Here is a 23,306-nt window from a genome sequence, read left to right as displayed (position 1 = left end):
TTCTTATCGTAATGCTTCTTCGACAATCTTTAACACGAATCTCCTGGTGTTCTAACCGTTCCGCTATTTCCTGTCCCATTTTTGTTAACTGGGAATGCATCTATAGACGCACCTTCAAACAACTAACGACAAGATAAATAAACAAGCTATTAGACGGACAAATTTGTATTATCGCTATCGAACGTCGTTAAAATGAAACACAAAAATAATACACGACGCACGAATAAGTCGACAAATTTTTACTCGATTCTAATAAATATAAATCTATAGCAATTTTTCAATTTTATGCTAAAAATCTTCTTAGGACGTTAGACGTCTTGTTTGCTAAAATCAGAGCAAGATCGAAGTATAGAAATTCGACCGCGAGATCGCAGCGAAGTTAAAAAAAGAAAATTACCGATAATGGAAAGAAACAACGGGAAAACAGACATAAAATTTGAAAGAATATCCTGTAAAAGGATAGAGTCATCGATAACCAAGAAATGCCCGTTTCTACGAGAATTTTTCTGTCAGAATAACAGCATACCGATGGAAAGTTGCATTTATAATGGGAACTAGCGTCATGGGGCAGAACCAAGTTACCATTAAAGGTGAAACCTCGATGGCATCTCATTGCGTCGAGGCAAGTTACAGACTTTGATTTTATTTACAACTTCCACGAACGTTCAACATCGACGTTAGTAATGGTGTTTCCACGGGTTTCCATCCCCATTTTAAGGCGGTACCGCGAGATTCCTTGTGGGATCACCAAGCGTGCGGTATATCCTGTACAAATGTACATTAGGACCAAGCCGAGGCGGAATTGATGGTCGGATACAACTCGTAATGCACGTGATCCCAGTGCAAGCTGCCGTTAATATGATCTATGCCCGCGAACTTGCACTTTTCACGTTGTTTATGGCATATTCGTGAATACGCTCGCTTAGCCGCTATCACGATCGCCGCGTTGCTATTCGACGAGATACTGTACGGTCACCATTGCTGGTAGTTTTCGTGAATTAAAATCGCGATAGACGCGACCATAAATGAAGATCTTTCGACTGGCTCGCTGGATATTATATATAATAAAATTTCTTTGTTATACTGAAATTATATTTTATATTTCATATAATTGTACGCATGTTCATACGTATATGAAACATAAAATATGAGATAATGAGATTACATTATAATTTTGTAATTACAATATATAAAATTGTGGAAATATTACTCGTTAAGAAATGAATTATTTTATATAATTATAAAGTTGATTTAAAAATTCTGAAACTATATTTTATATTTCGTATATTAATATGCATGTTTATATAAAATATAATTTCACTGGAACAGAGAAATGTTACCGTATTTTAATATCCTCCGGCATTATATCAACTAATTACATGTATTCCTACGTTATTCTGATTATGAGCGGAATATATAAAAAAGCAAAACTGAATTGGAAAGTAACGAAAATAACAATGTCGATAACGATATTAATAGAAAGCTAGAAAGGAGAAAGGATTTATAAGATTCGTTTGAGTCGACTAGAACGAGAGAGTTACCTCTCTTCCTTGAAAAGAAGCAAGCAGTTTACAATTTACAATCGTGTAATCCACGAAACCGTGGCAAATTGTCGATATTTCGGATCCAATTGATTCCATGACATGGAAAAGTCTTATTATGTCGCTGTTCTTAAATTTCTCATGAAAACTTCTGTCTCATTTGTCATGGTCGTGTGGTCATAAAATGCGCATCGATGTCGCAGTAAATTTGCCAGCGCCACAGGTTCGTGTTTTTCGACTGGCGTCAAAAACAGGACAACCATGTCACTACCGAGCACCAATTACGATCTTCAAGTCAGAAAGAAGCTAAATGCGTTCCTGCCAGTACGGCAAACGAAGACAAGCGTTTATCGTTCGTCGTTTAGTGTCTCGAGAGCATAGAAGGAAAAGTAATTTTTCGCCGGAGACATAATTCGTTATGCCTGGATGACTTTGTCTACTCTACTCTTTGTCAAATTCGTTTGCACACCCTTCTTCTTGTCGTGTTTGAGACTTCATTCGTAATAAACAAATTTCTAAATGTTTTGTATAATACGTACAACGTTGTGTGCATAAATATGTTTAAAAGTGGATCACTACAATTATATAATTAGAGCATAAATATATGAGTATATAATGCATAACATATATATATACAAAGTATATAATTACATACAGGTTACGCGATTATTTATCAAACCGACGTAGGGATTAATCCAAATGTGATAAACATTTTTTCAATGAATTTTTTCCAATGAATGGATGGAAGAAATGTAAAGTTTCTCGCAAAGTTGGTATGGTTAAATCATGAGGACTGGAGGAGAGAAGAAACAGCTTCGAAGAGATCGAGCTTTGTCGGTATTGGATGCTGGTGATTCTTCACCGAGGTATCTTGTCGTCGATCAAACGTAGGAATTCAGCTGGTGAGTCGAGCAAGTTCGTGAATTGGATTAGCAGTAGAAGCCAGGTTCCTGGTCTGTGGACAACTCGACAGGGAAGAAAAAAAAGGAAATTCTCTGAATTGCTCTCTTCTCCGCGATATTTCCGTACGCGAATCGAACGATACGATGCATTAGCGACGGTAGACAAACACGGTGGAAGAAACTGCACGAAACTTCAATAGTCAATCTGAAGTTATTATGCAGAGTTGAGGATTTGACAGGTAAGATTTGTCAGTATATTGTGTTGTTACAATCGAGCCAATCTATCCAAACAATCTATCGTTACAATCTATCCAAAAGATAGGACATTTTAACTAAGAAGGGCAATTCTGTATACGCAGAAGAGAAAACCAAATGGAAGAAACAGAGAAATATTCCACCCTATAGGATATCAGACGAGAATTCGTGACAAAGAATCGAGGAAGCTGATGGATCTTGTAAGATCGGATTGTGACTCGAATATCTGTCATAGGTCGTTGAATTGGATGAGGACGTTCGCCATACGAGCCGCATGATGCATTCACGCTCTACTGCGTGACAAAAGTCCTCTATCTATTGCCGCTTACGATTTTACCGATGTTCCGTTGCTCGTTTACCGCTATATCATCGTATGAATTATGCGCCTTACTGTGAAAAGTAATATTTCAACGTTTGAATCGTAACCACAACTAATGGAATTAACTTGAGGATATTAACATTGGTAAATGTTCAGATATTCGTTCTCGAAACGTAGTAGAAGAAGTAATTAATAAAATTGTATAACGTTCGCGTTATCGCATAAGGAGTGTAGATTTTCGATCTACCACCCACGTATCGCGCGTCTGAATCACCGATTCATTATTATTAATCGATTCGTCCGTCGACCATATGTCGTTTGCTGACATTCCAACAAACGGTTCATAGTTACGAGTAATCATAAGATAATCACGACCGTTATTGTTGTTATTATTAATGGATTTTGTCGCGTGAGATACAAAATGGAATTATCTATGGAAAATTTCTCTAGCAAGTAATAAATCTAAAAAAGTCAACAGCAAAGACGGGATACAGCGTGAAACTTGATTTTAATTTTCCCAATGTCGTAAGCCTAAATTCGTGCTACAGGCAAAGTCCGAGAATATCCTTCCTATTCTGTGATCGAACAGAATAATCTTGCGTGTGAATTTGACAAGGAAGATCCACTTATTCGCAGAAAAATACTTAACTTTCACTCGACGCGATGCGCTGGTCGAAATGGAATTCGCTGGAGTTTCTCCGCGACAGCCTGACCAGTTTGTTCACTTGTACAAACTGGCAGCTTCGGCGTTGGATTAAGGGATGACCATTCGAGCTCGCAAATATTAGAACAGGGAGGCAGAAGGCAGAGTTTTATGATGCTGCGGCCCGATAGAATCGGAAGTTCCGGAAAACGAGACGCAGCTTCGTCAATAAACCGTGTTTGTCTTCAAACACGTGTCTCTCCGTGAGAAGTGTTTTCTCTTTCGATGCCTAAGACATTTTCTACTACTTCTACGAGTTGTCTACAGAGTGTTAGCTACACTTTAACAACGTGTTCTGTTAACCGCGTACACGGTGCTTCCTTCCCCCGAGTTATGTTCAAACAGGGCGCCACCAGAATCCACGTCTGTCCGCATCGTTCTTTGCATGAAAGTTCATTGCCTCTGAGTTTCAACCACTGATCGAACCTCCTCTACGACCGATAAATATTATGTTCCAGGTGATTTACATAATTACCGAAATTTATCGGTTAATAAAGACGCGAACAGTTGCCTCGGGCGTGTTTCTTTGTCGGTAAACCCAGCCAGGGTACAGTTGTACAATGTTCGCCGAAATGAATTTCTCAAATTTTTTCTCTCGTAAAGCAGTCTGAAACTGGATGAAATTGGACCAGGTATCGGCTGTTTTTCGGTGGGGATTCTAAACTATAACAAATGTTAACTAGACGAGGATCGAGTGAAGTAAATAGCTTGACAGTCACTCTATTCCCGTTAACACGAAGAAACCAGATCTGACAGAGTGCAATTAATGTTCACTAGAAAATAGAACACCCTAAATCCTTTCAAACGACACGGACTGGCCATGTTCGTGGAAAGTCAAACGATATGTCGGCCCTGCTATAGTAGTAAATATTCTCATCTCGTGTCAGACCCCTTCATTTCTCTTCAACGCGTTAGACCAGATTCTTCTTCTTGCATCGTGTGTCGGACCGAACACGTGTTTCAGCCGCACTTAAATTCAAGTTCGGCTATACGGAACACGGTCGCAACACGTCGACATCATTACGGTTTATGTTGAAGCATACAATTACGGTTACTTTCAACAACCTGACCGTCTGTTACTTGTAATACTCTAGTGACTAGAGCCTGATCGGTTGTTGCGATCTTTATATCTTAACTGAACTAGCGTTTCATCGCAGAAATAATTTTCAAATAATGATTTAGTAAAGATTGGAAGTAATTGTCGAACTATAATTTAATAATAATCGACTAGCAAATTTCTCGTATTCTTTTAGATCGTAGTTCAGAAAGAAGAAAAAGAACATACTTGTGTGAATCTAAAAAATCGATTTTCCTGTTAGCTTATTGAAATGTGCATTAAAAACTTCCAAAAATTAATGAAGTTATAGTGAAAGTTACCATTAAAATAATAAAGCAAAGACATATTGTCAGTCTTTGGAATTAGTTTCTCAATTGTATCTATGTTATATGTTATATATATATTAATAGTGAGTTCATAGATTTTTGTCTACAAAATATTCGAAAATAAATGAATTCTAAATTGATAATTTTAATCTTTTTAATTTTTTCGGTTCTATGAAACTACAGTAATTCAAAAATTCTGATCGATGATTTATGTCTCGCAATGCCTGTAATCGAAATTTGTTGGCAAATTTGGCTTTCAAACTCTTCTGACACTTCCACTTTCTAAACTGAACCAGTATCTCATCCGTTATTTTAAAAATATCCTTCTGATAATAAAATCGATAAAGATGTCAATTCTCGTAATTGGGAGTGTCAGGTAATTAAGCTCAACTCGATTAACGAAGAACCTGACGAAAACTAGAAACTCGAGGAATAGCGCAAAAAAGAGGAATATTTCAACATTGGACGACGAGACGATCACGGACCGTAAAGCTATTTCTAATCCCACCGTAAATTTTAAGATATACATAAAACCGACAAAATGTTTAGCTGACAGTAACACCGTTTGTCATAATAATGAAACTGTAAACATTGAAATTTCTTAATCTCGTGCCTTTATAAGGAATTACCATCACGATTATGACATGTATATGATACTTAAAAGTACCAAAATATCTTGTTGAAATGCGCCATTCATAAGAAGCGATGATTATAACGTATACTGTTTAAAGTATCACAGTTTAAGCAATCGACTCTGGTTTACTAGACATTGAGTCGAACGAAAAAGTGGTGAAAATAACAAAATCGTCAATTTCACAAGACCATAAATAAATATTATATATATAAATTGTTTAAAATACTAAAAACAACTTGAGGAAATCTAGAAAATTTCACGGACTAAACAAATTTGATGTACCGTTTCCTGGACGTGTCTAATTTTTGAGAAACATACGCTCGCACCTATTCGCTTTCGCAGTGAAACTGTCAATCATTCGCGAACGTAAAGACGACGCAAGTTGCCCTTTTTGAGATTGGAAAATTACGTAAAACGGTGATTCGAACGAAGCAAATAACCTGGTCCAGCATGGATGAAACGATCCGCATAATTTTACATTATTATTGAACATGATGGCTGGAAAATAATCAGAAGAGTATGCTCGTCGCAAAAACTAACGGTCCAAGGATTAAGAAACTCCCGCGAAGCGGTATTTTAATAATATCGCAATACTCGCTGCCTGAACGAAACGTTGGTGCATTAATGGGGCGACAAAAACCTTAAACAAGTTAGCGGAATTCCATTCTGTAGAATAGCGATTACATTTTGCCGAAAAGAAAAACAAGGAAGTTATACTAATGGCATAATTGAACGAACAACGACACAGTTAGAAATTCTTAATCGTACGAATAGATCGATATCTGTGAAAAATCCTGAATAACATTACAATTCCATTCATCGAGCGCTGTCACTTTTATTATATCGTTAAAACTGTGAAATTTACTCAAAGTTAGTTTATTCTTGATAATTTGAAAATGACATGTCGCTAATGTCGATACACGCAGAAAAACAAATAAGTCGTGTCTTGTACGCATAGAATTTTCATAATTACAGACGCCGGTAACCTGAGTTACAACTGTAGATTCGTGTAAATCTGAAAGAGGTATCTAACGGATAACGACGCGAAATAGAAAATAATAAAGTAAAGATGATTTCGAAAACATCCATAGAAGAAATCTTCATCGTAAGTGTAATCTTTCAACGCTCGACGGCTGATTTATTGATCTGATAAAACGTCTTTACGGCTAGATTGCATCGCATATAATATATCATATTTCGATACTAGGAAACATTTGTAATATATTTGCTAAATTTAATTAGAGAATAGACACATTTTATCCTTTTATCATTTATCTACATCAAGCGCCGGCAATTCTAGTTTTCGTGATATTAGTTAAGTTTAGATTAAGAGTTGCGATAGCTCTTAAAGAACTTTGTTATTTGCTTGTTTACGAAATAAATACAAATTAAGATAGCTCTAAAAAAACTTTGTTATTTACTTGTTTACGAAATAAATACAAATTAAGATAACTCTAAAAGAACTTTGTTATTTACTTGTTTACAAAATAAATACAAATTAAGATAACTCTAAAAGAACTTTGTTATTTACTTGTTTACAAAATAAATACAAATTTCATAATAATTCAACTGTTTGGTCAATTCGATTAAAAATAAATCGCTAGCCGTATTTTAATTTATCATAGATCTATAGTTTCTTCACTGAAAAACTGTCTACTAAACTAACTAAATTAAAGTTGAATTTGATACGAACAGTTTCCTTCTCCACTTTCCGCATCTTGAAATTCGTCAGAAATGAATAAATATCCACCGCCGACTGATTATAAATTTTACAAAATTACATCGAGAGGATGGTGTAATTCATTTTCGCAGCTAATAAATCTAACTGTTTAGGTCTTATTTCGTATAAAACGTCAATGTGCAACCACTTCAGGCGCGGTTAATAAACCCATACTCAGAGAATTATTATAGCGAGAGCAACAGCGACGTAATTAAGTCCCATGATAAGAATCGTCTTTAATTTCCACTTAATGAAAGATCGTCCATAACATCGAGGGAAACGCATCGGCGATCGTTTGCAAAGATGGAAGCGACAACAAGAGACGCAGAGTTACGAGCTAATTATAAACCGGCCGATGATTATTCCTTCATTCTCGTAACCAGAAATGACATGTTTGTCATTTATGGTGCTCTCTCAATTTCCTACCTATCGGGCAAAGCACGCGTTTTATCTCAATCGGCAAACCCACCGCTCTCTTAGTAATTAATCGAATTCATCTTTACGCACATTTCAAGGCCACTTCGCTGCTCTGTATGTAATTATCGCCAATCATTTGATTCTTTTTGAAATTATATCAAGTTTGCCGATCGTACTGCAATGAACTGACAGTCGACATTGTGGATAATTGTATTGAAGGGACAATGAAGAATGCAACATAGTGGAAGGCTAGAAAATAAAAAACGAAGATTTTTTTTGTTTTTGTTTGTGCTGATGAAAATAGAATATGCCAAGTACATATATTTCAGTTCGGTCTAATTATCAAGGTTCCGCAATGACTTTAGTTTGCTTTCCAACAAAATGAAAGGATAAGGTTAATTATCAAAATTTGCCAAGACTGTTTAGTAGATAAAGAAAGGAAATAATATTCTTTTTCGAATTGGTTAAAAAATTCCAGCATGTGAAAGTATCGACGTACTTGTTGGTTAATAAAAAGAATAATATTCTTCAACATGACAAATTGTATTGTGATATTCCTTTTGCTAAGACGATCGATGAAATCTAAAATTAGATGTAATTCGCTTAGGAAAAATTGAATTTACAAATGTATTGTTGCGATATTTTTCTTCGTCTCGTTGCCTTCATATGCGACGAAATTTTTTTGATAACATATAACATTATTTAAGAATTGATTACTCGCTGTTAACGATGTAAATAATTTTCACACCAGCTTCTTTTCATTCACACGAGAGGTATTATCGATTACGCGTTGAACCTCTGTTAATAACGTCTTCTTCATCAGACAGATGTTAAACGAGAAATGCAGAACGTGTCGATTCACACTGTAGTAGTCTTTTTTTTTCACGTAGCTACAATCTTGGATCGATGATTTCTTCTCGATCAAAGCGACGATTTAAAAGCGTGACGCGCCGAATTCTAATTTCTCTCTTTTTCTTAACTGTAAGACATACACGAAACGTTTCTTTCCAACATCGATCAACGTGACAAATGGTGTTGAGATTTTTAATCACTGACGATGCGAGGACGATGCTACAAGTATGACAAAAATTCGATATAACGTTACGAAAGGACACTGATACTTTGGGCAACATCTCTTTTAACATATTTTAGGATCTCTTAATGGTAAATATGCCTTTTTTCACATTTACCGGACATAAATCGTAACACGTATGTCAATGGATTTTTGGTCGTTAAATTTATTTCGACCCCTTGTTCGCCGTAAGCGCCATATATGGATGTGTAAAATCTATACCAATCTACGAAATATGGAAATACATATAGTTACAAGCTAAGATATAGCGCGGCAGTAAATTAAATCGCCGAGTAGCTACACCGATTGACTTCTTAAGATTCTATTCCTACTGTATTCTGTTTTTAAGTAGACTCGTAACTAATGGGATTTCGTTTATAAGTGAACACAAATTTCACGATTTCGATATACTGTCTAAAGTACATTGACTCTGTATTAAAGAATTTTTCACAGAAGTCGGACTAACCGCGTTTCAAAATTTCTGACCACTGCGTGCGCCGATACTTGTATCAATTTCTATAATTTCGTTCATTGACTTAAATTCAAGTTGATTAGCTTTAGATCTGCTGCCGTTTCTAATGGAAAATAATGAATACCTAAAATACCGAAAATGCGAAAGTGGAGCAGCAAAGTCGTTGCATTAAAAAGAAGAAACAGCTGGAAGAATCTGGACTTTGCTCGAAACTCGGAGGGATACTCCGAATCAAACGAATAACAAGTACATCGATATATACTTTCAAGTTACTCGAACGAAACTTTTGTCTGAAAAGCCAATCTGAATTTTAGAATTCTACATCCGCGTGGTAACTTTTCTGTACGTTGAAAGTCAATGATCTCTCATAGCTTCGAGGCCCGTGAAATTGACACGTCACGTCTAAAGCATCAGAGTTCCGTTTGTCAAATCTCTCCTTTACTCGAAGAAAAATCATCGTGATCAGAGCGAACAGGCGAAGCAGATACTCGACAGATTCGAAACGGATAGTTGACAGATTCGAAACGATAGATAAATTTCGTATCGCCAGGCGATTCGTGAGGAAGATGCAATCTCTGGTGGCATGCACCTTGACACAGAACGCGACATTGCAGTGGATAATCGGTCACGTACGATCTCGTACTGCGATCTGCTCTTCATCCATGCTCATTCGCGACCCATTCCCTTCGCGTAATCTCAAGTTATAAGGCGGAAATGTTGCACGCATCTCGGCGAACGTGGTCGATTACAATCGGGCGACGCGTGTCCGTGAAAATGCAGGCTAATTGCGCGCATTCCGATTCTTAACTCGAACTGTTGACCATTTACATGCACGGACAGCTCAATTGCGGTTCCCCTTTAAGATATTCGATCTTTCGATAATTTCTCCAATCTCACGGTTGCAAATTTTCTGAAAGAATTAATACCACATTGAATTGCCACGCACTATGAAAACTCAAGTGATTCTGATCCATACGATATTATTTTACGTTTACGCTTCCTCAAGTATAGATATTTAGGTGTCGTTGTTCTATTAAACTATATAAATCGTATAGCAGCGTTTCTCAACGTTCTTTCTAAATATTTACAAACATGAAAGTATGAAAATATTTCACGCGATACAATCTATTAATAGACTGGCACGATCATTTATAAAAAGATTCCAGAAGAAATTAATTCTGTTGCGTAACAGTGACACGAGCCAGGAACATATCGCAAGTTCTTCGGTATCTGTGAATCGGATACAAGCGAAACACTACCGGGAACGTGATTAATGGCTGCTATTAGTGGCGAAGAAACCAGGACATTCGTAATTCGTGAGCTGGTTACCAAGAAGAGACAAGTAAATATAATTTTATGTATGTATGTTCCCGAGGTAATTCTTTAGAGGTGATTCAAGAATCGACGTTTCGAGAGCAGAAATTACACGGCACAATTTGAACACTGAAGAAATTTTTACCGACTTGATTACGGTATTTTTATGCAAATCTAATTTTTATCCACGCAGGAATCCGGATCTTGGAATCTAGATCAATGTACAATTTTCATTTCTGATTCGTAGTTAAATTACCTTCAGTCAAAAGGATATTTTTTACCCACATTCTACATTCTGTACATTTCTATACGTTTATATTTCCTATAAATATATCACACACTTTCCTGTAAATATCCACAGTTTATTAATCACGTTAGACAAATTTCGATTCGTCGACGATTTAGACGAATAATCGTTCTTCCATTCGAATTATGGAAATCATAAATTACAATGTAATTTTAACAAATAATCAACCACGTAGAATCCATAAAACAAAAGCGACAGTTTCCCTCTAGCTGTATCAAAGTATCCATTCAAATTCGATGGATTAGAAGAGCGTGGTAAATGTTCCGACAATTCGTGGCAACGACGTTCTTGTTCCCACCACTGACAATTAAGTGCGTGCAAATACACTCGGTGAAACGCGTATGAAATTACCATTCTTCGTGCGATGCATTCATCAAACATTATACTGCAGATTATGCGGAATACCAACTAACGCGTTAACCGATAAGAACCTGGAAATGATAAGAAAGTGGGCTTCTTCGTTTTTTATGTAATTCGATAATGATTCGTAAAATTCGAATTATTCGTTTGGATTCACGCGAGAAGACTCGCGTAGGAAAAAAGATGAGAATAATCGTTTCGCCGAAAATTATGGGAAGCGTAACTTGTCTGTTGAAATTAATTATATGAAGCGTTTAACTGTACAGGCATTAAATCGAACACCCTCGAATTTACTTTTCTCCGGCTGACGTTGCCAACTGTGTCAATACGAAAAGAAAATTTGCATTTTACGCGAGTAATGGTTAACGAATAATTATTTTCGAATAACTGGTGCTCCGCTGCATCGAATAAACATTACTCCGAATAATACCTCCTCTTGGGTTATCCATTTTTTACGCAGCTAGTTATAAAATACCACATGCCATGATTCGCTTCATCGCTGTGTGTAATATCGAACACGTGAAAAATTCATGATTTGGGTTAGATTCAAATTCATTGGAGAAAATAATATTGGCTTTGTGACAGAAACGTTTTCTTTATTTGATATTCCTTTGTACGTTTGTGAAATTTACAACTTTATTTATATCTTTATTTTTCTAATGCAATAACGCACGTTTCATTTTTTACGAATAGTCCAACTCGTTATTTGATCGACAGTCGATGGTAAAACGTATTGTTCGGATCAAACAGAAGCGTACAAGTTACGAGCGATTGTGTTCTAAGATGAAGCTCGTTAAGTTGATTAATTATCTCATCAAACATCGTGCCTGATGAAGCAAACATCGGTCTTTTTTCTATCTCGAACATATACGAAAAAATTAATTAAATTTCACACGCGATACCCATCCGTGTCGAACGACAGATTAAAATCCAATAAATTTCATTTTTATCGAGCTATGCTAATTCCATATTCTCTTTTTTCATGGCTGGCAGATAAGTTTTCAACACGTGCGTGCGATGAAAGCTTAACACGCGTCAGTTAAGATTCATCCATCGACGATAAAAAATATTACGTTAACTACCTCTCGATACGTAAAATGCGATCTGTCGGCTATAAATTTTCCCGATGCATAAAATAATACCTTGTGACCCACCGGCCATCTGCGTAACTCTGGGTTTAAGCTGAAACGTATTTCACTGTAATGGCTCTCGCGTTGGCAATTCATATTTTCAACCGAGACCAATCGAAAACATTGTGTGTACATATATATACGATGGGAAAATATCTTCCCTTTCCGGATGCTTGATAAAATTTTAAGGTCATAACGTATCACCATGATGTCGCTACTCGATTTCTAAGGGTTAATATATAGCTTCCACGGTAATACTTTTAATCCATTCGAAACCGGTTTATTATCACAAAATATTATAGTTTATAATACTTTCTTTCCAAATCGCAAAAGCTATAATTACTTATGAAAATTTTCGTCCACCCTGTAATAAGACTCTTTGTCAAAATTTCATTTTTATTACAATGATCTTATATAGTATGATACGTACAGTTAATCTTATGCTAATCGTAAATATCAAAATATTTTCATTAAAATAACAGTTCATCAATTTTCACTGCAAAATTAATGTATTCTGTTAGAGTTTGCCGTTAGGCCAGGTTTCTGGCACTGTCAGCGACGATTACTATTTTTGAAAGATATATTTTAACTTTTCCGGCATCTGGATACAGACAGATTGTACGAGAATTAGTAATGATTCGATGAATTTAGACAGCATGTATTGTTGGGGCTTTCATGTTTTCATCTTTTCCGTATCTCAATAGGAAATACGCTGTCATAAACCTCGTAATTTTCACCAGTCATGCTTCGATACGAAAGCCAATCAAAGTCTATGTATAGAGTCTTAATAGAATAGAGAAATAGACTTTTAGATAACACGTTCTTCGGACTTGTAACAGCATTGCACAGGGTAACACAGTAGAGCAAACTAATGAACGTTATCGATGAGAGTTTAATGGAATAGTTCTAGACATCAACAAATAATCATTCAGCAACCACCAACGCTCGTCATTTACTGACACTTCAAAGTCCACTATCTTGGATGGTTACTGGAATTAACAAGAGAGGAAATAATTATTACTTTATTATCATCTCACTTTATTATTACTTTATGTGTTAATAAATTTACATAACACTACGGTGTATTTTAATAAAAATAATTCTTCCATAAAATGTACAAAAAGTCTCTGTAAACACATGCTACGTATACATATGTACGTGTTATAATACGACGTAATCTGTCGTTCTTCTCTCCGCTCTATCCAAATAAGATAAACCGGAGTCTTCGCTAGTCAATCCAAACACGAGCACGGGCCAGCTATCAGGGAAATCAACAGAATCATAAAGAAGAAGGTATCGCGTCGTAAATTTTGAGCGGAACAAGAAAAAGGACTAAAAAGAATCCCTGAATAACCGGTACTACGGACTTCGCGAGAGAAGCTATTCATTCTAAAAGCAATTAAAAGGGGAGAGAGCAATTAATAGGGAGAAGCAAGGTACGTATTTCTCTAAACTAACGTCGAATATCCGACGAGCTTCGTTCTCTGCAATCCTAAGTCTCGCCGGAAAGTATTTAGATGCGATCGCGATAGACATCAACAGGCCGAAAAAAGGCACTTTAACAGACGTAAGAAAACTTTAAAGGATGTGCTAATATTTCCGGACGTGATCGAACGCGTGCCTTCATCGACCATCTGGGATTCTATTAAACATCTGTTTCTTTTTTCTCTCCTTATCGTGTAATCATACCGTTTAACTCCCCGACAATTTTCCTAACCGTGTTAAATTGCGAGAATGATATGACACGAGAATTCAAGAGTAGAAGTAAAATCTATGTTTTTATAGAAATTCCGATTATGATTCGGAAGATATGAGATCGCTCTATCGCATTGTTTCGCACGTTCTTGATCCAATTGTACTTTTCTAGCGTTAGAAAGTATTTCGAGTTTGAAGTTAAACACATTGAAAGAAGTTGATATAGGATTTCTCGTTCCCATCTTACGTTAAAACATTAAAAATCCTTTTTAAACGAAAGACCGTTATTAAAGATGTATAAATTTCGCATGCGTTCCTAATGAAACGTTGATAAAATTTCTACCTAATCTTAAATAATAATTTCAAATGTCCACACTTTTGACCGGGAACGGATAATTAATTACAGGATAATTCAGGGATTTGTCGTGGATTATACGGCTCCAAAGGCGTAACCGTGAAATTGAAGTAATTATAAGGTTGAAATAAACGCGCGGCCGCCTCTGTTGACTAAAATTAATAGCGGTAATTAATCAGTCTTAAAAGTTTTATAGTGACCGAACGTTGTTTGCGTATATCTTGCTTGAGATTTTTCTCTGCTCGTTGATTGGTTTGTCACATTTGCCACGCTCAACCGTCCACCACTATTTACACATAAATCTCCTCAATAAAGAGATTTAGCAGAATGTTCCTCGCGTCTTTAAAGCATCCGCTGTCGACGGTTTGGTTGCGGTAAAATATCGCTCGTGATCGTCTGTGACAAATTTAAGGTCCGCTACATTGTACAAAGACGTTTTTGGCTCGATATAAACGGAAGTTGGAGCACAAAAGAAACACAATGACGTTACTCGTACTAAATATAGAAAATTAAGTCGGAAGACTCGTTAAATACTCGCTTAATCGTTTCTTCTATCTCTTTCCAGTAACCTGCCCACCAACGTTTCCACTTTTACATTCAGATGACGCATCGGTGTCTTTCATTGCAGATTCATTACGAAAGCATCGCTGTTCCATTCTGAAATAATAGTATTCGTATGGCGAGACTTCTCGAACGCGAAATTACCGTTCTTAGCATCTTGTCCAGCGAAGCATGTTGCTTCCGTGCTGGGAAAAAAATGCCAAAGAAAAATCTTCCTACAAGCTGGAATCGTATCCCGGCGTACGCGCATTTACGGTAAACCACGGGCACACGAAACAGGCATAAATTACACGTTCGATGCATGTCGCGAGCGGCGCATCAACATCAACGCAACGTGTGCCCACGTTATGCACAATCGAGCCGATGGCACGCGTGAGATAAGTTCAGACGATGGGAAACGCGAAAGAAGCGGTTGGAATACCTTCCAATCAGAGGTTCACCGAAACTCACTCATCATTTTTTTTACTAACCGCCATAGTCCATGCTCGAGCGGAAGTTTGGCCCCGAACGATTCTCCTAACAGCGATGAAAAATCAATTTCTCATTTTCCTCACTCGTGATTCCTTCTCGCATCTTCGTGTCTCAATCGTCTGCCTCGATTTTAACGATAAAGACGTGATAGTACTGACAATAATTTTGCATATGGTTGTAAAGCATCGTAGATATCAAAATCGCACGAGATTTCGCATTTAAATGCTACTGAATTTCTCAGTCGAGTAAAACGTAGTAGCAAAATAATGATAAATAAAAGACGTAAATGAAATTTATCTCGTGATAAATCTATTTTTGCAGACTGCATTTTGAATAGTTATACAGATATGGAAATACAGAATAAAGAACTACGGAAATACGAAAATGTTTTAGAATGAAGGAAAAATCAAAGAAAAAACTGGTTGATTTATTCATGACCGAAGGCAAACAACAGACGTTCCTTCGTCGTTCTTCCTCATGGACGTTTAGCTTGGAAAAAAGGTTACAGTAATTCGCTCCACTTTGTTTCAGAATGCAGAGGAGAAGATGCTTCTTCTAGTCCTCGTCCTCGCGGGCTGCTTGAACGTTCTCGAGATTGTTCGTTGTCAAGAGCTTTCGGTCATCAGGCACTCCGATGGAGACATTTTCACGTTGGAAGGTAAGCCGAGCATTAAATGCAATTACAAATGCTTTTTCTTATTCTTATCCTCTTGACTCGAATAATCAGAGATGGAAGCTGAGGGCTTGGTGACGTTTCGAATAAAGCCACGATTCTTGTTCGCGGAAGAGCGAAACCGTAAATTGCGTAACCGTGATTTGCAGGGTTGGAGAAATCGTACGGGATTTGATATTAAAAACAACGGAAAAGAGGAACGTGCACGTTTCGCGCGGGACCGTGAAGCACAAGGGGCGCTAGGGAAAAAAGCTCGTAACAAATTAGCCATGAAATTACAATGTAACGATTTGACAGCTGTATTTCACCTGGCCAGATTATATGTCGTGCTCCGTCCGTACGACCACGGATGAAGTTCTCCCCCGTGGAAATTTATCTACGATCATTACTACTTAAGTAATAGCGTGTAAAAGTACAGTTACGTGGTGTTCTTCCTGCTTTCCCGAAAGATCACTCCGAAAGAACCGAAATCTCGAGGACGATGAGATAGAAGTATATTTATATGCCACGCTGAAGCCAATAACGTAGATAATCTAACATTTTTCCACAATACCGTACATTCAAGATTAATAATGTATTCCCAACATTCTCAGTTCGTTTTTTAAACCTATATTCCTTCTCGTGTAACTTTCGTGTCTACGTAAGTTGATTTCGAAGCATTTGTTAACCGAAAGATCCTTGAGTTGAAAGAAATCAAACTCCAGACGATTATCGCGTCTAATAGAGGAATATTATGTTATTACCTAAGTGTGACAAAATGTGATCTGCAATAGGAACTTCGTCGCATCTCACTGTAGTAAATTGCAAACTAAATTAGTTAACGAGCTATGTGCATTTTCCTCTTTTGCATATCTCTCTCTCTCTCTCTCTCTCTCTCTTTCTCTTGTAACTATAGACCATAAAACATGGCAATATAAAAAAGGAACGAGTATCTACTCGCAGATTAAAAATTAAAAATTACGAACACGATTGTTTAGGTTCCTGCACGGAGGCTTGCACGGTGCTCAGCAGCGGAACAGCCAGCCCTTACACACGTAGTCCTTCGACCGCAGGACTCGTTCCTCCCAACAACACCTGCACCTGCCAGTGCAACCACGGCCTCCCTACCTTCCGAGAGGATCTTCACATCTGCGTGAATGATATTCACGGTAAGCCGCTTTAATCCTCGCGCCGTATGGTTATTTTCTAATGAACGCAATCAACTCCGTATACACGTCGATGCTTTCCTCGCAATTCGAGTCGGTCGAGTCCAATATGAAACCTTCAGTCTGGAAATAATCCGACTGAATGTGCAGTATCTTTTCGATGATGCGTATCAGAACATTGTCGATTTCCCGCTTGTATGATTATCCGTAAGAATCGAGTGCACCCAACGGTACCACACACGTGTACGTTTCGCGATGGTCCATTTCTGCTGCGGTCGGCCGAATCGCGTTTCAAAGGTCCTTTGGTACTCGATCGATGAAGAATCCTGCGATATTTATCCCTTCCAGACGGCCACGTCTTCCTTTGCAGTGCCGAGAAAACGATCCTGAAAGTACCGTTTCCAAATGGCGACAATTTCAGAAACACGCTACATGTAAATTAACATAAATGTATAACTGTCAAACGGAATTTCACCTCGATTTCTGGTTGTATCTTCTCGAATTTCGGTTTTTAATACGCATAATCCCTTTTATTATAATTAAATACGAGCAAGTTGCATTTTGGTAGCCGATTGCAAATGCCTGCCATTCGCTTAAAACAGTCGCGTAAGACTGCTTAACGATCTTACACCGGACAAACAAGCGCTGAAACGCGATTTAGCCGAGAGAAAGATTTTTCTCTGATGCGCGATACTATTTCAGGTATCATTGTCTTAACCCTTGAACCCGCGAGCAACCGGATTCTCGATTTGCATACACAGAAAGCATAGAACCTGCGAGTTACAACTTTTACGGTAGATATTTTATAAAGGATATTATGTAAATAGATGGCAAAGTATAGTTCAAATTCGCGCCACGAAGATATAACGTGCTTGGAGAAATGTTACAAGTCCTATAATTCAATCTGCTGGTAATAATTTGTTTCATAGTCGAGACACTCCTGCGTTTCGTTTCCCTGTTTGTAGCTGTCCTCTTCGTAATTCCATTCAGCTGTGTCTTCTCCTATTCCGCGATCGAGCAGTTGCATGCACGTACCGTTTTCAATTGAACCGTGTCATCAGAAATGATTGCCCTAGCTGTTCATGCAAATGGTTCTCGGACCACGTACTTCTGCATGACTTTGCAGCAGCAGCGAACAACTGCACGCGTGCAACACACTACAATTTCAATGGTACACGTCGTTTGCTGAAACAAGGAAAACGAGATTTCTTTTTTAAAAAAGTCAGATTGTTCAAGGGCGAATGAAAATTGAAGCTGCTGCACGAGGAATGGCGAAACTGACAGATAATCTCGTTATTGTACTCGGAATATTCGATCCGCATGACGCGGCACCGTGAAACGTATAGTTAAGTCGATGTAATCAAAGGGTAGTTGACCTGACTAATTGGATTAATTTGCAATTTAAAATGTACTACGCGTGGCCCGTGTTTCAGAGGGAAATTAATAAGGAATTTGCTCTGATAGCGGTTAACCACACACCTTGTATTTCTGATTTCAACGTGTTCGATCGCCCAGCAACTGTATAATGCACTATACTTAAAACCTCGTTACACGTCACCTTGAATATTATCTTTATCGAATCTTGTCCACAAAGATGCGGACTACCAACTTAAATGTAAAAGCATGTACGATTATGGATAACTATAATATACATCAGCAAATGTGAATATTGACACGATGAAGACGTAACGGTAAAAAAGAAAATATTGTAGCGTTAAAATGAATCGGAGGAGAATTTCTGTTTCTACGTGTCTAGAAATTAAAAGGTTCAAAGAAAAAAAATTGTTTAAAGCAGGTTACACCGATATTCTAAAAAGGCTCTCGCTCGGAGTATCAGAGTGACATAAAACTAAATTTTTGATCACGGCAATCTCGCTAGGATTTACATTTCTTTAATCTCAAGCAAAGAGAAAAAAAGAGTGAGATGTAATGTATTCAGTGTATCATCCGATGAAATCTCTACGACCTTTAGAGAGCTATAGCAACGGTCCTCATCGATCTCGATTTTCTAGGCTCGCCAGAATCGCGACAAGACAGTGCGAAATCGTTACATTGCAACGCTGCCAACCGAAGACTTCGATGCGCGCACAAGATACGAAAGCGCGAGAAAAATTGCGGCGCCATTATTCAATCGTATGATGGTATCGGCTAAATTATTGCTACCTACGAAACCTACTTTTCTAAAACTTGTACTAATCGTTAAACTTTTCATGAAAATTCTCTTATTAATTTTATAAATGGGCTAACAATGTTTACGCGTTTATTGGAAATTTAAATAAGCAAACATTTACAGAATATGTACAAGAATGTACAGAATATGTCCAAAGTAAAATAAACATTATAACAGTTGAACGATAAAACGAATTTCTATTTAGATTTCATTTTTAAACTATTATATTATATTATTAAACTATTCAAATTTTAAAAGATACTATTTTTCATGTTTAAAAAGGTCGTAAAATTTATGCATTTTTAGAGACACATCCAACATACTTGTAACTTACTTCTACATAAAAAGAAGAAAAATTCCATCAAATGTATAAACCTAAAAAGTTTAGACGATGATTTTATTCTTCGGTTATTATAAGATATACTTAATTAAAAAGAGGAATTTGAAATAGGCATGCACTGCATGCATATAAGTACGAGTGGATTCGATAGCTACGTATTCGCCAGTCGAGAAGTCGTGATTCGTCGCCGAATATCTTGCCCAGTGATCGTAAGCTATGAATAGTAATGGAATACCTTCACGATTGCTGACCCACGTAAGGACCGTGCCCGTTGCACGGTATCTCATTAAAGTTCACTGCTTCGTATCAAAAAGTTCAGACGATACAGCATCCGCGATAATTAACGCGCATCGCGTGTACGAAGGACGATGGAAAAAAAATCTGGCAGTGAAAACCTGAGAATACGAGAACAAGAAGTTACAATAACTAAAAATGGCCTCATAAGGAGAGGAGTTATGGCAGAAATAAAAGGGAAACACAAAGACGCGAATGAAAGGAATTTTAAGGGAAAGAAGAATACGTGGAAAGACAAAGGACGGTACGAAAAAAATACAAGTAATAAAGTCATCAAGCTTGAGAATGACCTGCTAATTCCTAGAATCTCCAAGTTCTATTCAGATTTTAAAAGACGTGTTACCATTCGTGTTTGAATGGCAATGAAAATTTGATACCTTTCAACGTGATTAATAAAATTATCACAAAAAGCAGGTGTGACATACATCTTATATATACACGTTATGACAGTACATGTGTACGCACGCAGACATTATTATATACAGTAATTTTGTTCAGTTGTCAGTATTCTTTGTGTATCGCGCTTTACATTCGACGCACGTTGCAGCAAAACAATTCTGTTCCTGAGCACCGTAATTTCCTTCCGTCTGCACGGATGTCACTGTTCCTTGCCGTGCATTTAGCTAATACGCGTCACATCTTTTACTTGTCATAATCTTAATCTTCATAATCTCCATATATTTACAAAATATTATCTACCTATACAGTTACGAATTCGAAACGAATTAAAGAAATTCTCAGACGTCGTTTAGGTATCGATCCAATTTTTTTACACGCGATATTTTACACGCGCGAAAAGTAAAGAAAGCTTTCAAATTTGAAATTCATTACTCCGAATAGTACAGTTGTCCTAGACAATGAGTAGTTCACTTTATGACCTCGAGATCGTGGCAGAAGGTCGCATGCAAGTTTCACCTTATGACCGAACCCCTCGAGCTTACCAAACCAGCAATAATGTAACCATGCGACCCTAATATTTCATGTGCACACGTATTATGCACAACTTATTTTCCATCAGGCTACTTCGTAGACGCACATGACAAACGAAGTAACATTATTGTGCACAGAGTTCTCCGATCCCATTACCATTTACACGAATTAATTACAGCATAGACGCAAATTTCAATAGAAGGCAACGAACCGCTAGTTTTTATTTCAGGCCACGCTAACATCTATCTACCCGTTTAATGAGGATTCAAATTCAATTGGTAAGTGTCCCATTGTTTCTGGCGTCACAATCGTGACCTTAATCTCTCCAAGACCAATAAACCATAAAACGACTGGTATTCCTTTGCTATTCATGCGATCTTAATATTAATTGCAATAATCTTATGAGTTGTACACGTGTACGGATTATTGGTAGAGCTCGAAGGAATCATCTCACCGATGGTTGGGCTATAATTTTCATTCCTCGCGTTGTTCCTCACGTTCGTCCTTTTCTCGTGTTCTGCGTTGAGGCAACTACGTGAAACAAGTTTCCCGACGAAATTGGTAAGGGATTCTTAACCAAGCTATGTTCCTTACGGATATCCAATCGATGATAAACACTTGGAACGCATTGCGTTTATTAACTTCTTAATCATTTCATGCATCGACGGACTGTTAATCGCACTTTCATCTTCATATTATTTAATATTCAGCCAAGAAGACCGATGCAATCTCTACGGTGAATTATCGATAAATTTCGTAATATTCATTTGCAGTAAAATAGTTTGTCTTCGAATAAAGAAACCCATTTACGAAGATAGATATTTATCCATCGTCTTCGTCTTCTTCGTCCAATTATACTCGATACAGGTTTATTACACTCGTAAACTACTTAAAATGAAGCAGGTAACAAAGTCGAAGATCGCGGTACGATATAACGTGGACGGTCATAAAAATCTTCGCTTTATTTTTTGGCACAACCTGTTTCAATTACAACAAGCACAGAACGTAACCGCTTCTTGTAACTGGATAGCCTTCGATGCTAAATTGATGTTGCGAGATTACTATCACGATAAAATAATCTAATCTCGATAAAATAAACCATCATCGCAAATTTTTTCTATGCTCGTCTGTAGATGGAATTCTAACGAGATGGAAACGAGTATTAATTAGTGAATAATTAAAATCACGCATTTTACACGAATGTCCGTTATTCAAATGATCTAGTCGAACTAAAACTTAGATTGCCTATATTTTAGATAACTTCAAAATTGTTAAATCACGATTGAAACGTCGTACAATTTTTTATATTTTCTCCACTGTATCGCCAATACTGTTTCCCTTCTCTATATTCTCAAACTCTACCAATGCTTTAACTCTCATTCGTCGACGCTTGAAAGCCTATCGACTCTCCTATTCCGCACAGAAATCTTTAACAAATATATATTTTGGCAAGCTCTTATTTTAGCACATCTTTTATAAACGACGCGTCATAAAAGCATTCTTCTTGCAAATATTGTGTTGAAGTAATTACTTCAAGAAAAACTCTACACCTTTTTCTTTCGTATATTCGTGACCAGGAGACCGCTATTACGAAGAGAATAGAATTTAGTGAAAAAACTTAAAATAAAGAGAGGCCCATATTATTGTGCCCCTGAATATAAATTTTGTTTTAGTATACAAAGTCTAGAAACATAAGAGCTATAAGTAGATTTTTATTGCTGTTTCTTGTAGCCTTCAGCTAGAGCTACACACCAAGTTAATCTTTTGGAAATGTCCTTTGTTATAAATATGAACGTGCTCCCTATCATACTCTTCTTCCTATTGTATTGTAACACTGTAAGAGTGAGGATCTGGATCAGCATACACTTATATTTATACTTATACCTATACTTATTTTGATATATTTTTCTATTACAAATTCATCCACTGGTTCCTCTATCAGTCAACTTCAACATATTATGTAAGTCAGGACGCACTTGGCAGCGAGGCTTGAACATTAATACATCCAGAAGCTTTTTACTGGTCGAAACTATGCAGCAATGCCGTATATTCTGGCGACGTTGGCATTTGTCGGAATGGCATCCTTCGTCGATTTCACGTGCCTAAAAACCTGACGAACTTGCTTGTCGAAGTATACGACACG

The 23,306-nt window shown here is 37.1% G+C and overlaps 1 protein-coding gene across 1 annotated transcript in view; it reads left to right on the top strand.

The window, feature by feature from the left end:
- Window positions 1–23,306, top strand: part of LOC117212079 — a 66,451-nt gene that overhangs the window by 29,451 nt on the left and 13,694 nt on the right. Inside the window, exons 2-3 of the mRNA XM_033456559.1 lie at window positions 16,143–16,269; window positions 17,262–17,432. Coding sequence (XP_033312450.1) covers window positions 16,158–16,269; window positions 17,262–17,432 — 283 coding nt within the window. The 5' untranslated portion in view covers window positions 16,143–16,157. The remainder of the gene's footprint in view (window positions 1–16,142; window positions 16,270–17,261; window positions 17,433–23,306) is intronic.

Source organism: Bombus bifarius, unplaced genomic scaffold (genome assembly GCF_011952205.1).
Source record: "Bombus bifarius isolate JDL3187 unplaced genomic scaffold, Bbif_JDL3187 scf7180000008274, whole genome shotgun sequence".
Lineage (NCBI taxonomy): Eukaryota > Metazoa > Arthropoda > Insecta > Hymenoptera > Apidae > Bombus > Bombus bifarius.
The sequence above is the reverse complement of the archived record's forward strand: the minus strand, read 5'-3'. Positions and strand labels throughout refer to the sequence as shown.